Source organism: Sapajus apella, unplaced genomic scaffold (assembly GCF_009761245.1).
Source record: "Sapajus apella isolate SASKATOON/1434 unplaced genomic scaffold, GSC_monkey_1.0 scaffold4, whole genome shotgun sequence".
NCBI classification, from domain to species: domain Eukaryota; kingdom Metazoa; phylum Chordata; class Mammalia; order Primates; family Cebidae; genus Sapajus; species Sapajus apella.
The window spans coordinates 24,348,611-24,363,928 of NW_022436944.1; the positions used below are offsets into that span (position 1 = coordinate 24,348,611).

At 35.0% G+C, this 15,318-nt stretch overlaps 1 protein-coding gene across 2 annotated transcripts in view; it reads right to left on the reverse strand.

The window, feature by feature from the left end:
• The window catches only part of PLS1 (plastin 1), a 120,481-nt gene that overhangs the window by 4,420 nt on the left and 100,743 nt on the right, over nt 1-15,318 (reverse strand). For both annotated transcript variants that reach the window (XM_032264313.1, XM_032264324.1), the window contains exons 11-14: nt 13,495-13,573; nt 10,341-10,455; nt 4,585-4,718; nt 4,004-4,127 (exon numbers count right to left, since the gene is read on the reverse strand). In XM_032264313.1, coding sequence (XP_032120204.1) covers nt 4,004-4,127; nt 4,585-4,718; nt 10,341-10,455; nt 13,495-13,573 — 452 coding nt within the window. The remainder of the gene's footprint in view (nt 1-4,003; nt 4,128-4,584; nt 4,719-10,340; nt 10,456-13,494; nt 13,574-15,318) is intronic.

The following is a 15,318-nucleotide window of genomic DNA, read 5'->3' on the forward strand; positions in this document are numbered from 1 at the left end:
GCACGCACCACCGTGCCCAGCTAATTTTTTGTATTTTTTTTTTTTAGTAAAGACGGGGTTTCACCATGTTGACCAGGATGGTCTCGATCTCTTGACCTCGTGATCCACCCGCCTCGGCCTCCCAAAGTGCTGGGATTACAGGCTTGAGCCACCGTGCCCGGCCTATGATTATTTTTTAAAAAGACAAGTGACTTGTTTAATTGTGCTATAATTTGATTCCTTATTTACATATTTGTGGTATTTTAAATATTTCATTTAGATTTAGGAAACAAGTATTTTTCCCACCCATTTTCTTCTGAGTTACTTTGGGTTAAGCTTCTACTGAGTTGAATGAAAAATTTAAGTTTCTAAAGATTGTGTCAGATCTCTTATCTTCTTGTTACCAAGAAAATAGGCCTGTCTTCCAATTCCTCTGATTTATACATTATCAGTGAAAGACATTTTACTTTTGCAAAGGGAAAGGGGTTATAGTGAAAACCCTTACATTAGTATATAAATAGATTACTATTATTTTTACTTTTACTTCCTTAAGTTAATCATCAGGAAATTACTTCAGCAAGAAGAATTTCAATATCTTAATCTAGAATTAGCCTAGAGCTTGATTTTCAAGATAATGAATTGTGTCATGTTTTTCCCTTCATTTGATACATATTATTAGAACATTTCATTCCATTGCTGTTTCTGTCATTTTAAAAAATAAAAGTGGAAAAACAGTGATGTGGCCACCAGACTTCCCTAAAAGACTCAGCAGAACACTCCCCCAACTGCCACATGAGGCCCTTTATATATTAGCAATGCCAACAGCGTGGTAATCCCCATTTATTGAGCCCTTCATATGTGCTAGGTACTGTTAAGCTCTTTACATTTTGTTAACTTATGTAGTCTAACAATCCTAAAAGATAGGGATTATTAATTTCCCCATTTTAGATATGGGGAAACTAAAGAACAGAGAAATTAATAACTTGCCCATGGTCACACGGAAATAAATGCTGAGCCAGAAGTAAGTTCTGTTTTATTCATCAGTAGATTAGCCCCACTGTTAATATAAACTGCTAAGGTTTCTGTAAAACAGATGCCCTTTTCATGTGCTCCCACACTCCCCCATTAGCTGATTTATATAGTACTGCTGACACCTCATACTGTGATTCTTGTTTTCTTATTTGCCACCTTCCCTGAATAGTGAGATCTTTGAGAGCACTATATAGCCACAGCAACTAGCAAGGCACCTGACACAGGGTAAGCTTTGGCTAAATGAGCAGTATGTTACACAGCTAATCAGTAGCTCAGCAAGAGTCAACCCAGAGCCATACAACTCCAAAGCCTGGCTTTCAACTTGTGTGTAGAATAGCTGGACCTAGATATGAAACCCAGCTGTTCTGCTTAAAAGTTGTATGACAGTGGACAGTTATTTAACTTCTGTAATGCTCACCTTTTTGCTCAGAGTATTTAGAGAATTAAAAGAAACAATGTGCAAAGTGCTTAACACAGTGACACAAAAAACTCAATAAATAGCAATTATGATTATTATTTGCTGATATACCACCTTCTCTGTCTTCATAGCAAGGGAAAATCATTTTGTGGCTTAAAAGGGTAAATTTGTCTTTTCTGAAATTCTTACAGTGCTGCCTAGATTATGATTAAAATGGTTTTTTGTTTGTTTGTTGTTTTTTGCTAGTGCCACTTCTTATAGCCTTCACATATAATGGCTCTGTAGCTGGAAAAACCTCCCTAACCTCAACTATTTTTTAGCATTCATTGCCACATTTCTTAACCATTTGCACTCTCTTTAAAGATTAACCGTATACTAAATGCCAAGCACTTTTGCGATGTTTCTGCCTCCTCAGTTCTAAGTAGAGCCATACTCTCAAGTCAGCTTTTTCTCATGGTTGCTCTACCTTAGAAGTTTAAGCACTCCAATTTCTCAACTCTTTTATTCAACTGATCACCAAGTCTGTCTTTCCAGTTTTAATGTCTCCTTTCACCCCCACCCCATTTTCCTAAAATTACCTCAAACTCAAGCTTAAAACTGAATTCATCACCTTTTCCAGGAAGCAGCTGTATCTCATGACATCCCCATTTCTGTTAGTGTTATCTGTTTTCCAGTTACCTATGCCCAAAACATCAAGAGTTTTGACTCCTCTCTCCCCTCTTCTTCCCAAAATCAAGAAGCCAATCCTAGTTCTTCTTTTGCAGTAACTTACAGCGTTCTAATCTTACCATTTCCATTGCCAGCCTCAACCCCCTTATTACTTCACACCTTGAGTACTGCCTTGGATTCCTTTGCACTGTGCTTCTAGTTACACTGTTCTCCCTCCCCACCCTGCTCACCACATTCAGATTAGTATTCCTAAAATAATTGCCTTTCTTATCCCCCTTCACTCAATATCTTTTATTTAGGCCCAATTCCTCCACAATCTTGACCCAATTTATATCTTGCACATCATCCCTTGGGAGTCATCCTATTTCTCCTAACTTTCTGACACATGCCTTTATTCAAGATGGACACTTTCTCTTGAATAAAGGCATGTGTCAGAAAGTTAGGAGAAATAGGATTTTCCCCCTTTCTCTCCATCAATTCAAATCATCCCACCATCTATGATGTTCAGATCCAGCTGTCTTTATCTGCTCTTCACTGACCATTCAATTGGAAATGGTCAGATTTTTCATCCAAAATATTAGTTGTATTACTTGGATTTTTATCATTTACTCTGAACACTCAGAGGGCCAAATTAATATCTTATATTTTATACCTTTTTCTTTACTTAGAAAAGTTACTTAATAAGAGCTCAATAAATATTAATTTGCTCCTATTTTCTCATTGTAATGAACTATATACATGCTTAATATTTTCTATAAAAATACAAATGCATATAATTTCAACATAACAATTTGAAAGACCTGCCAATTAGAGAATGTTATAATACAATTTCCATTGGTATTTTATATTTTTGTGTTTTACATCTAAAACACATAGAGACAAATCATGGACTGAAAATTATTAAAAAAAAAAATAAGCAGTAACAAAAACTCAGTGTCATTAGTTTCTTCCAAGATAGTAAAGGTGGGAAAGAAAAGCACTTCAACTAGGATCAGGCAACATCCCTGCCAATATCCAGCTGTCCTGCTAAAACTGCTCTGGGCCTCAGTTTTTTGCAAACATGAGAAGATTGCATTTATAAATTTCTGACATTTCTTTCACTTTGCAATGTTTTTAAGCATATAGAGCAAAGGCAGAGAGAGAGAGATAAAAATGGGTATCTCTTAGGATAGCTTAGTGTTTCATCTCTTTGTACTTTATTTCAGAAAAAAATACAAATTGATTGCTAGTTTCTCACACATAATAAAATCACAAACACAAGGCTCACTGAAGGAATGTTGTACAAGCAGACATGCTTATTTGTAGCTAACATCGGCTTGCATGCAAAAGCAAAACACAATGGAAATGCATGAAAATTAGTGGGTATGTATGTACAGATTACATTGAGTGCTTTATGAATCATCCACAAATGCTCGGGAGTGAGTGTTAAGTGCCATTATGAAGCCAGATGACAAGATTTTTTTTTCCTACCAGTTTTCTCAATTCCCACTTGAATCGGTTTGGCTGCCTCTGTTATGCCTTGGAAATGATGTCAATACAATTCTGAGACTGCTGCTAGGGAGCACAAAACATTATAGGTCCTATATAAACAATAGCTTCTTATCTTTTACATTTGACAACTGGATTTTTTTTTTTTGGCTTTATTCTGTTTATTTTTTAAGATTAGATTACCATAGTCAGATAATATTGGCCTGCATTTATACTTAACTAGACAACTAATAAAAAATTTAGTAATTAAAACTGAGTATTTCAAGTTTATATATGCCAAATAATTAGTATGCCTAAACTCATAAATCATGTTTCTGACATACAACATTAATATAATTCTAAACCAAACTAATGTAATTCCCAATAAAAATTTCTTCCTATACCTACAAAAAAAATTTTTTTAAGACTCTTGATTACCTTGAAGCTGGAAATAGAAGTATTTTTGTTTGCACTTTTAAGAGTCTGATTGACCCATTTAATAATAATTTCATCATTTACTTTTTCACCCTCTCCAAGATCCGATAACACATTCAATGTGTACCTGCAACAGAAAAGATGTACATTTGAGACTGAAAAGGGTGAAATTTGCTTTCACATAATTTATATCAACATTTAGATAAAGACTTAAGGAAAAGTTCAGTTCTAATAAATATTTCTAATTTTAGTCTGGCGTTTACACCCAGTTACATTCCAAAGTTACAAACCTCACTAATCAGAAACAAAAACTACTACAGGGTATTTTTAAAACTTAATTACTTACAAAGCCATTTTTAAGAGGCATTAATAATGGTGATAGTGTTTCTAGATATTGACCCATTTTTAAATAAAATATAATTTACAAAAAAGCGTTAACAGTAAATCCTTTAAAAATTAAAATATTTTGCATTGTACATTTATTCTAATATATGTTCATTATTGTTCAAAAATAGCTAAAAGTTTAGTTTAGATTACTTGTTGGAGGAAACAGGCAGTGTTGCTACAAACATTTCAGCCTTTACCTTCTCATCAGCTGCCATACCAATGCCAGGGTAAGTGTTGAATTCCCTTCATTTAGGTCCTGCCCAGCAATGCCAACCAAGGAGAATTTGGCCTTGTTCTTCCCAAGTTCCACTGCATAGTTACAGTTTTCAATCTATAAATAAGTAAAAGTTTGGGTATAAAAACAGATTTTTAAAAACATATCTCATGAATACGCCAGCCTAGTTCAGCCATCCGAAAAATAATTATGATGACACCTTAAATTTATATGACCAAATTTCATTTCATAATAATAACCCAGGGAAAGCAAGGACATAATTATTTCTATTTTCTAGTTGAAGATATTAAAGCACTGGGTTAACCTAGAATGATGAACAACTAGCTGGAAAGTTTTAAGATTCCCTCCTACTCAAAGTCTTAACTATCCAGGCCTGGTGTGGTGGCTCACACCTGTAATACTAGCACTTTGGGAGGCCGAGGCAGGTGGATCACTTGAGATCAACAGTTCGAGTCTAGCCTAGCCAACATGATGAAACCTCAGCTCTACTAAAAATACAAAAATCCTTAGCTTGTTGGCAGTCGCCTGTAATCCCAACTACTTGGGAGGCTGAGTCAGGAGAATCGCTTGAACCCAGGAGGCAGAGGTTGCAGTGAGCCAAGATTGTGCCATTGCACTCCAGCTGAGGCAACAGGCAAAAACTTCATCTCAAAAAAAAAAAAAGGGTTGCCTATCCAAGATGAAATAGCTTATCAGTGACACATCTGTGACAAAAACCTAGGTTTCCTGATTTCCTTGAATAGAAGTAACAGAGGATATTTTGTCTAGATCTATATTTAAAATTTAAAAATAGAGAAGAAAGTAATTGTTTTATTAAGAATCTAACTTCATCTCCTATATTCTTTACCCAGATCTTACTCATCCTCTGACATTCAGCATTTGGCCCACTTTCTTCAACAAAGACTTAACCTTAACTGTATACGAGCTAATAATGATCTATCCTTTGCTTGAAGTCCTAAGAATGTTTATTTTGTAATGTTTATGTATCATCTTCTACTTACACTTAGCCTTGCATTTGTTTTCTTTTCAACTATAGTATAAGCGTCTTCTAAAGGACAAAACTTTTTATATGCACAAATCTATATCACACTCCCCCCACTCCCAGCACAATGCCCTGCCTAAAATAAGAATCTGATACATAAATAACTAATAAATTATTTACCACCCCGTCAACTGCATACACACACATACTTCTTTCCAGTTATATAAGTCCAGTTAGGTCCTTTCTCTAATAACTTTTTTTGGTCTATACTAGAGTCAATAGGTTTTTTTGTTTGTTTGTTTGTTTGTTTTTTATCTCCATCATCTAATGCTGTGTTTCTTACACCAAGACCTATAAATTCTTATGTATCTGCGTCTTTTTGCTCCAATGAAATTATAAGCTCTCATAATCTTACAATATCACCAGTAGGAACAAAAGTGCTTACTAAGTACTTTCTAGAATAAACAATTAAAAAGCGAATACTATTTTTCTTAATTTTCTTCTACAAGTTAGTTAAGGTACCATTACAATACAAACCAACCTAAGGTACACAGATACATTTTTCCCAGTAGTCAGAAAATATTTCCTGAAAAGGTGAGACAGCTAATACAATAAAACAACTTGTATGAATATATGGTTATTCTTTAAAAAAGAGAATCCAAATTACCAAAGTTCAGTTTACTACAGACAAAAATGTAAGATCTTTGAGCCTGCTATACATCTGCCTGGCTCACTTCACAAACTGAATAAAACATATACATATCAAACGATATGTATATATTTTTAAATAAATTTTAATAATAAAATGTTCGATATGTATACTTTTTTAAAATCCAAGGAAAAGGTGCATGTGGTGGCACATGCCTGTAGTCCCAGCTACTTAGGAGGCTGAGGCAGGAGGATCACTTAAGGGTAGGAGTTCAAGGCTGTAGTGTGCTATAATCATGCCTGTGAATAGCATATACTCCAGCCTGGGAACCATAGTGAAACCCTATTTCTAAAAAATTTCAAAAAGAAAATTAAAAAAAAATTTTTAAACAGGATAAACCTATAATTTAGTATGATTTTAAACAAGCTAAAATTTTACAATTTAAACAGGCTAAACCTATTATTTTTTTAAAAATTTTTTGTAGTAATCATAAATTATAGGTTTAGCCTGTTTAAAAGAAATATAGGCTATAAGAATGTAGATTATTTAAAAAATAGAATAGATTCCTAATTTACGGAAAATAACATTAGCACTTGAATTATTTAACAGTGTGAACAGAAAAGCACACTATGGACACCCATTTCAGTGGGAGAATTTTATAACAAACTGCAGTAATCACATGTGTAAAGTGTGTTTCAGCGAAGAGCCATCTGTTTTACAGTTAGAACAAAGTTCCTGAGGGAGATGATCATGAGAAAGTAGTTCAGGGTTTCTAGTATAGAGGCTTAAGAATATATTCATATGACCAGCATTGAAAGAGAAACTGGAAACAGGTGCTAACATAAGGGAAAGCATATATTTTATTTATTGGCAATACTTGGTTCCAAATTTGGCAGAACACTTCTAAGATCTAGAGAGGTACCAAACTAGAGAAATAATGAGAAATTAGGTTCCTAGAGGTAATCCATGTGTATGATAGTACAGGTTGATTATCCCTAATCTGAAAATCCAGCCAGGCATGGTTGCTCACACTTGTAATCCTAGCACTCTGAGAGGCTGTGGTGGGCAGATCACCTGAGGTCAGCAGTTCAAGACCAGCCTAACCAATGTGGAGAAACCTCGTCTCTACTAAAAATATAAAATTAGCTGGGCGTTGTGGTGCATCCCTGTAATCCCAGCTGCTCCAGAGGCTGAGGCAGGGAATAGCTTAAACCTGGGAGGCAGAGGTTGCGATGAGCCGAGATCGCACCATTGCACTCCAGCCTGGGCAACAAAAGTGAAAAACGAAACTCCCTCTGAAAAAGAAAAAAAGAAAATCCCAAAATCCAAAATACTACAAATTCTAAAACTTTTTGAGCACTGACACAATACTGAAAAGAAAAGTTCATTGCAGCATTTCACATTTTTGGTTTAAGGATGTTCAACCAGTATAATGAAAATATTCCAATATCTGAAATACATCTGGTTCCAAGCATTTTGGATAAGGGATACTCAATCTGGACTTAAAACCCTAAAAACAAATCTGCTCCCTGAGAGTATAACTATGGAAGTTAAGAGCTTTGGGCCAAAAACCAGGCCTTGGAAATACTGAATTGTCAGGCTAAAAGATGAAGAACCTATGAAAGGTAAGAATGAGCACAAAGAAAACAAGAAAAAATTGGAGTGCAGTCTCACAGAGTTAATGGAAGAAATCATTACTGTATTAGTCTGTCTTCACACTGCTGATAAAGATAGAACCAAGACTGGGAAGAAAAAGAGGTTTAATTGGACTTACAGTTCCACATGACTGAGGAGGCCTCAGAATCATGGTGGGAGGCAAAAAGCACTATTTACATGGCAGCAGCAAGAGAAAATGAGGAAGACGCAAAAGTGGAATTCCTGATAAAACCATCAGATCTCATGAGTCTTATTCACTACCATGAGAACACTGGGGCAAACTATCCCCATGATTCAAATTATCGCCCACTGGGTCCCTCCCACAATGCATATGGGAGTACGGTTCAAGATGAGATTTGGGTGGGGACACAGCCAAACCATATTAGTTACCAAGTACTTCAAATGCTTTAGACAAAAAATGAAGCTTAGATCATTTGGACAATGAGAAGTTACATAATGGGACACAAGGTTTTGAGTGAAAAGAAATACTTGAAAATAATGAAGAAAGGCCATTTTAATGGTGCAGCTTTATGAACTTTGTAAATGAAGGAAAATGACATCTATTGATTATTGCCCTAATTCCCTGTGATACTGTGTCATGAAAGTACTGGTTCTTCATTTTTTAAACATCCTGAATTTACTTCAGGCTTTATGTTTCATTCTATATTTGTTGAAAAAGTATTCTGCATATGGTTCCTTTGTGGCATATGTATTTATTTGTAGTTCACATTAAAATTCCAGGTATAATGAATGGCTGATTTCTGTTTCCCTGTTACATTTTGCATGCAAAATTTTGGAGAAAAAACATGAAATTAGTCAATAAAATTTTCTGAATTCTACTCCCATGAAAAGAATTATATGCACATCAAATGAAATTAAAAATGCACACAGTCCAATGACTAGAAATGCTGAAAAATATGAATATAAATATAATTATATCATGCATTTAAGGACTTTTATGATGTATTTCCCTTTTAAAATCTTTTTAAATTTTTTTCTTTAAAATTACAGTGTCTCTGAATGCATTTTCATTCTATAGATGTGGAAAACTAGAAGTCCCTTTTGAATGCATCTGTGTGTGTTATGTATTTTAAACAAATTAGATTCATATTATGTAATATATAATTTTGCATCCTGCTCATTTCCATGCCACTACTACTAAAACACTATTTTTTGTGTTTGTTTGATTATTAAGTTCTGGGATACACATAAAGAACGTGCAGGTTTGTTACATAGGTATACATGTGCCATGGTGGTGTACTGCATCCATCAACCTGTCATCTGTGTTTTAAGCCCCACATGCATTAGGTGTCCTAATGTTCTCCTTCCCCTTGTCTCCCACCCCACAAAAGGTCCCAGTGTATGATGTCCTCCTCCTTGTGTCCATGTGTTCTCATTGTTCAGCTCCCACTTATGAGTGAGAACATGTAGTGTTTGATTTTCTGTTCCTGTAAGACAGTATTTTTAATGGCACGTTTCACTTCATCTTATGGGTGTATCAATTTATTAACCCTTATTGAACAACTGGATTGTTTTCTTTTGTGCTGTACAAACATTGCTATGATTAGCATTTTGCCACACAACTTTGTATCTTTCTGATTTTTTCATCAGAATAGATAGAAAAAGGTGAAATTATTAGGTAAAAGGATTTTTTTGGAAGATCACTAATATGTATTGCCAAACTGGTTTTAGAAAGATTATACAAATGAATACTTCCTCTAACACTGGATGCAGTGCAATAGTTTCTTGTTTTAAATTGCATTTCTTTTCTTTTTTTTTTAATTCCCCCCACCCCCCAAATTGCATTTCTTTATTCTGGGTGAAAGTTTTTTTATATGTTTACTATTCATCATTATTTCTTTTTCTATGAATTGTTCACTCATGTATCTTTCCCATTTTGCTATTACTATTTCAGTAGCTCTTCAGCTTTCTTCCCTAGAACTCATAATATTCACTTTTGTTTACCAAGTACCATATCGTAGTTGTTTGCATACATATTTCCCTAATTTATTTAGGCTTTCCTGAGGACCAGCTCCATGCTTTATACTTTTTTTTAACATCCTGCATAACATTGTACAGGTATCAGGTAATTGATAAATGTTGAATAAATGAGTGGATAACCAATAAAAATTCAGCAGGTTATACCAATTGTAAAATAAGAGTACATTTACAGTACATCTCAAAGAATATTAAGTATTACAACGTGATAAATATGAAACTAGTTATATAAAGTGTCTGACTGGAAGGACTGCCATCATCTTGGCAAACATTTATTAAGGCAAACTTGTAAAAAGGCTGTTAAGCTTAATATATTTTGGTTTGAATCAGAATTGTGGGGTCAGAGCACACTTTACCCAACTTCATGAAACTCCAAATCCTTTGTTTTCTATCAGAACAGTAACAATATATCCATGGTCATTATTTCATTCACCTTCTTCATGTTCCCTCCAAGGGCAGGATAAGGAGGTTTATTGACATGGCTCCAGTTGACTGGCACTCGTATCATCTCATAGAGCTGAAAGATCACTAAAGCATCTGCAAGGTCACTAAAACAGGAAGGAAAGGCAGATAAAGGAGGAGGAAATGTTGGGTACTACCTAATTTTATTAAGTACATTGGAGATGGACTGATATCTTTAAGAACATAAGTCTAATCCTTGAAGAATGACAGGACATAGCATTTGACTCAAAACTTCCAGTCTACGAATCTGTCTAAAATGTTTTCATAAATATTTACAAAGGTGTACATCCAAGGACATTCATTGCCACAGTAGTTATAAATTTGGAAACAACTTAAGTGCCTGGCAGCAGGGAGCTGTTGAGTCAACTATACTATAAACTCCTTGGCTACCATTAGACATAAGGTAGATCTGTATGTATTGATACAAAAAGCTTTGCAAGACATAAAAAATTTTAAAAAGCAAATGGCAGACACTTCATGCAATTTGATCTCATTTATTTTAAAAAATTTAGAGTCAAATGTATTTCTATACCTATACACGCTAAGGACTTTTAATAGCAATTACTTCTATTAGGTAAGGAAAGAGGTCAGGAAAACAGGAGTACAAGAGGGTAAGGGTAGAATCATGTTTTATTTTATTCTATACACTTACATACTTCCTGAAACTTGTACAGTAAGAATAAGTTCATGTATTATGTATACATTATCATTTTTTAACTTAAAATAATTATAGGAAAATCACAGTAGCTACTCAGTAGGCAGCTGTTTGTGTTCAATAACGAGGGTTAAGAGGGAAGAACTTCTGAACAGGTAGGAATTCTCAAAGTAAAAATATTACTACTTTGGATTCAGAAAAATATGTTCTCCTGAGAAGGTTAAAGTATGCTTGTTCAGTCAATTTTCAATGCTGAATGCTAAGGACATAAAGCAATAGCAATTGATTTTTTAAACTGCTAGCTTTGTGATATATTATGTGGCTTTTCTCCTCCAACAGCTTGTCCAATGAGTTATGTTTCCCTAAGGTTCTTATTAAATTACTTTGCATTCTCTGAGCACACACCATATGGCAGTGAAGGGAGCTGGGCCCAGTACTGGGTGATAGAGAAAGTCTGATATGAAGGTAATTAAAATCTGACTAGATTATCTTTAGGCATATGAAACATGCTGTATAAAAAAAGAATCACTAAAGTATTTCTATAGGTTCTGGAATCTTATCTGTTTCATGTATTTTTCTTTTTTACTTTAAATGAATTCACTCTCATTCCTATCTAGTATGGTATTATTATTATTATTTTGCAAATAGAACTGAGGCCCAGAGAGTTTAAATGATTTCCAGAGACTTCAAGATAAATTCTAGAACCAACTCTAGGACTAATAGTTCTTGAAATATGTTTATAACTTGTTTAGAGAATTTTCAGTGAAAATCTAGCTGTTTTGCTGTGAGCTGGCTACACTGTAGGCAGGAACCGAAAAATTTTGGGGGGTGAGTTTAGGAATATGTTGTAGGCACAATTCTACGGACACATGTTTCCAGTGTCAACTGGATGTCTACTTATTGTTCTACATCTGATGGTTCTCTAAAATTATGTTACTTTTAAGAATTTTCTGAAAGTAACAGTTCCTTTCTCAAGAAAAAATACTATGTGCTCAGAAGCTCTATGCTGGTAATTATTGAATAAAGATATTCTTCAGCTATCTTTAGCTAAAAGGTTTGGTCAATTCTTTTCTCCACTGCCAATAATAGAACTCTAGTGTTCTTGACATTTATGAAATAATTACTATGAGTATCAACAAATCATAATTTGCTATTTTTAAGCTTACTCTTCCCCCTCCCCCACTTTTTTTTTTTGCCCACCTGCAACTGTCTTGATCGAGTTATAAAGCTTACTCTTTAGTTATAGAAAAATACATGTTCATGGCTCGAAAAAACTGAAATCATGCTTAAGTTACTAAGATTAAAAATAAAAGTCTCCTTACTATTCTCCACTCCTACCCAGGCTACAGTTTGATATGTACCTCTCTAGATTTTAAAATTAGGATACAAATATCTACACACTCAAATTGTAAACAAAATGGGGTAATACTAGACCTGTTATTCTTTTCTCTTGACTATATATTGCAAACATTCTTCCAAATCAGTCCATAAAAAGTGAGTCCCTCCTCGCCTTCAACATTTAAGTTTTAACTTCCCTGCTACTATAACAGGAGATCTGGTCTAACTGACAGTATCTCCTCTCATCTAGCTAAAATTTACACACTCTTCGAGAGCTTTACAAACATGGGTCTATTTTAAAGAATATTGTGAATAAACACCAAGGAGCAGAAATTACAACATCATAAATCTTCAGTGAGCCAGTGAACTTGGCCTGTTGTGACATTAATCTTCTTTAAGGAGTTAATCTTAGTTAATCTTCTTTAAGGGGTTTCTTGGTTATATAAGTTATTAATACATTTAGTTAATTAGAACTTTTTTCTAAAAAAAAAAATAGAACTAGCTGAAGTTGACTTCTTTTGCACTTTATCAAGGCAGGCTGGTAGATTGTATAATAAAGAGAGAAGAATGGTTTCTTCTCATCTACACTTAGAAAGACACATTGTTAGGATTACCAGATAACCCAAGAATTGATTTACTAATTGATTAGCCCTACTAATATCAATAATGTGTTATCATTTTTAAACAAGAATGAGATAAGTTATAACAATTATTCAAGGAAAACAAGTTACTTTTACAAATTAGAAAAAAATATACACAAAAATTACATAATAATTGAAGTTTTGGCAAAAATAAATGAAAAGTGACATAATGAAAAACACTGATATAACAATATCAATTATTACTGTTACTCTAATTTGTTAAAGTTGAAATTTTTATGATCAATAACTATGAAAGAGTAAGGATTATCTTTACTAATTTATGTATATCATCAAAAACATAACTATTATTCATTTCTTGAATAGTAGCTTTCTTTTAAAATCCATTGTATTGCCAATTCCCAGCATCCTGAAACTAAAACTTGGCTAAAACTCTTGCAACTTGAGAAAATGTTCCATTTAAACATGCCTACAGTTTGAAACTTGAAAAGCTGGACCCTGAGAGTAAAGCTGAGGCACAATAAAATATTTACCTGTACAAATGATTAATGTACGGGTTGACTCCCAAGGAATTCATCCAGTTCCGAAATGTTCTCTCTTCCTTGCTCTCTCCTAGGGTAGACACAAGCTCACACTGATGACTCAGGACAAAAGGAATCAGGAACTATGTGTTAAACCATTATGGTAAGTACCAACTGGTCAAACCTACCTTGCCATGGTTCATTAGATACTATAGTTTCTTTAAAGGGAGAAAAAAAAGGTCTCTTAATGCCAAAGTCCCTTTTCCCACTATCTAGGAAGCCATTATTTGCTCTAAATCTCTCCTTCTAGGTTCCCTTTGATGTCTGTGAACTATTATTGAGCCATGGGTTTCTCTGCCTAGAAACATAACAGATACACTTCTGTGGTCTATAATTATGATTAGATGCAAAAGGGATTGGCTAAACATGAATAAAAACAAACTCTTTTATCAGTCATGATAACATCAGTACATTAAAAACAAATAGAAAAGTTATACCTTTCCTGATGCAATGTTTCTAAATTTGTACAAATTATGGTTTTACACAGGAAAGTTTCTCAGCACACAAACCTACACTTTACACCATTCACTGAAGAGGAGAGGGGATTACAGGTAAATATAAAAACACACAACGAGGGGAATATAACTATTTTACAGGCTTCCTGAGTTAGTTTAGATTGTCATTACTGAAAATATATAAGGAACACAGACCCAACACAGGTTGATAGGAGAAAGACACATTTCATCATAGTCAGTTCCTGGACCTCAAAGATCCCCTCAGGGAGGTAACTCCTGCAGGTGCTGTTATTATTCTGAGACAGAGTTTTGCTTGTTACCCAGGCTGGAGTGCAATGGCACAATCTCGGCTCACCACAACCTCCGCCTCCTGGGTTCAAGCAATTCTCCTGCCTCAGCCTCCCAAGTAGCTAGGACTACAGGTGTGCGCCACCATGCTCAGCTAATTTTTTTTTTTTTTTGTATTTTTAGTAGAGATGGGGTTTCACCATATTGACCAGTATGGTCTCGATCTCTTGACCTTGTGATCCACCTGCCTCAGCCTCCCAAAGTGCTGGGATTATAGGCGTGAGCACCGCACCCGGCCAGGCACTGTTATTAAACCCTACCTCCCTGAGCATTCCCTTCCCAACAGTGCTTACATCACCTATAAGGAAAATGTGGGTTATGGTATACTATAAAGTGAACAGGGATGTGGGCTGGCTCTGCCACTGTCTACCTTCTACTCATCTCCTGATTGCAAATAGTCCTAAGTAACTATTATGATTATTTGTTCTTCAGCAAAGTCAGTGGAGAGTGGAATGGCCTAGGTTATATCTTATCACCAGACTCCTGAAAAACTGAAACATTTATACCTCTCATCTCTTCTAAATTATAGGCACGTTCAAGTCACTCTAGCTTTTGGCCCATATGAGACTCACAGGACAATTTGGCACATAAATCTATCTACAATCATCTGAGTTCCAGGGGCTCCTTCATATAGAGCTATTGCAACAAGTCATCTTCACATTGAGTGCCAAAGACAGTATAAATCTACACACCCAGGATACAACCCAAGCCTTGTAAGATCTAAAGGATTCTGTTATTTGTACCAACTGTTCAGGAAATAAACTACCCACTATAGTTTCATGTGGTTTCAATGCCATTATCTAACAGCTTTCCCAGAATCTGCTTTAATTATTGCTCTATTACATAGCCCTGTAATTTCTTGCTTAAATTTTGTTTCCGGCCGGGCGCGGCGGCTCACGCCTGTAATCCCAGCACTTTGGGAGGCCGAGGCGGGTGGATCACGAGGTCAAGAGATGGAGACCATCCTGGTCAA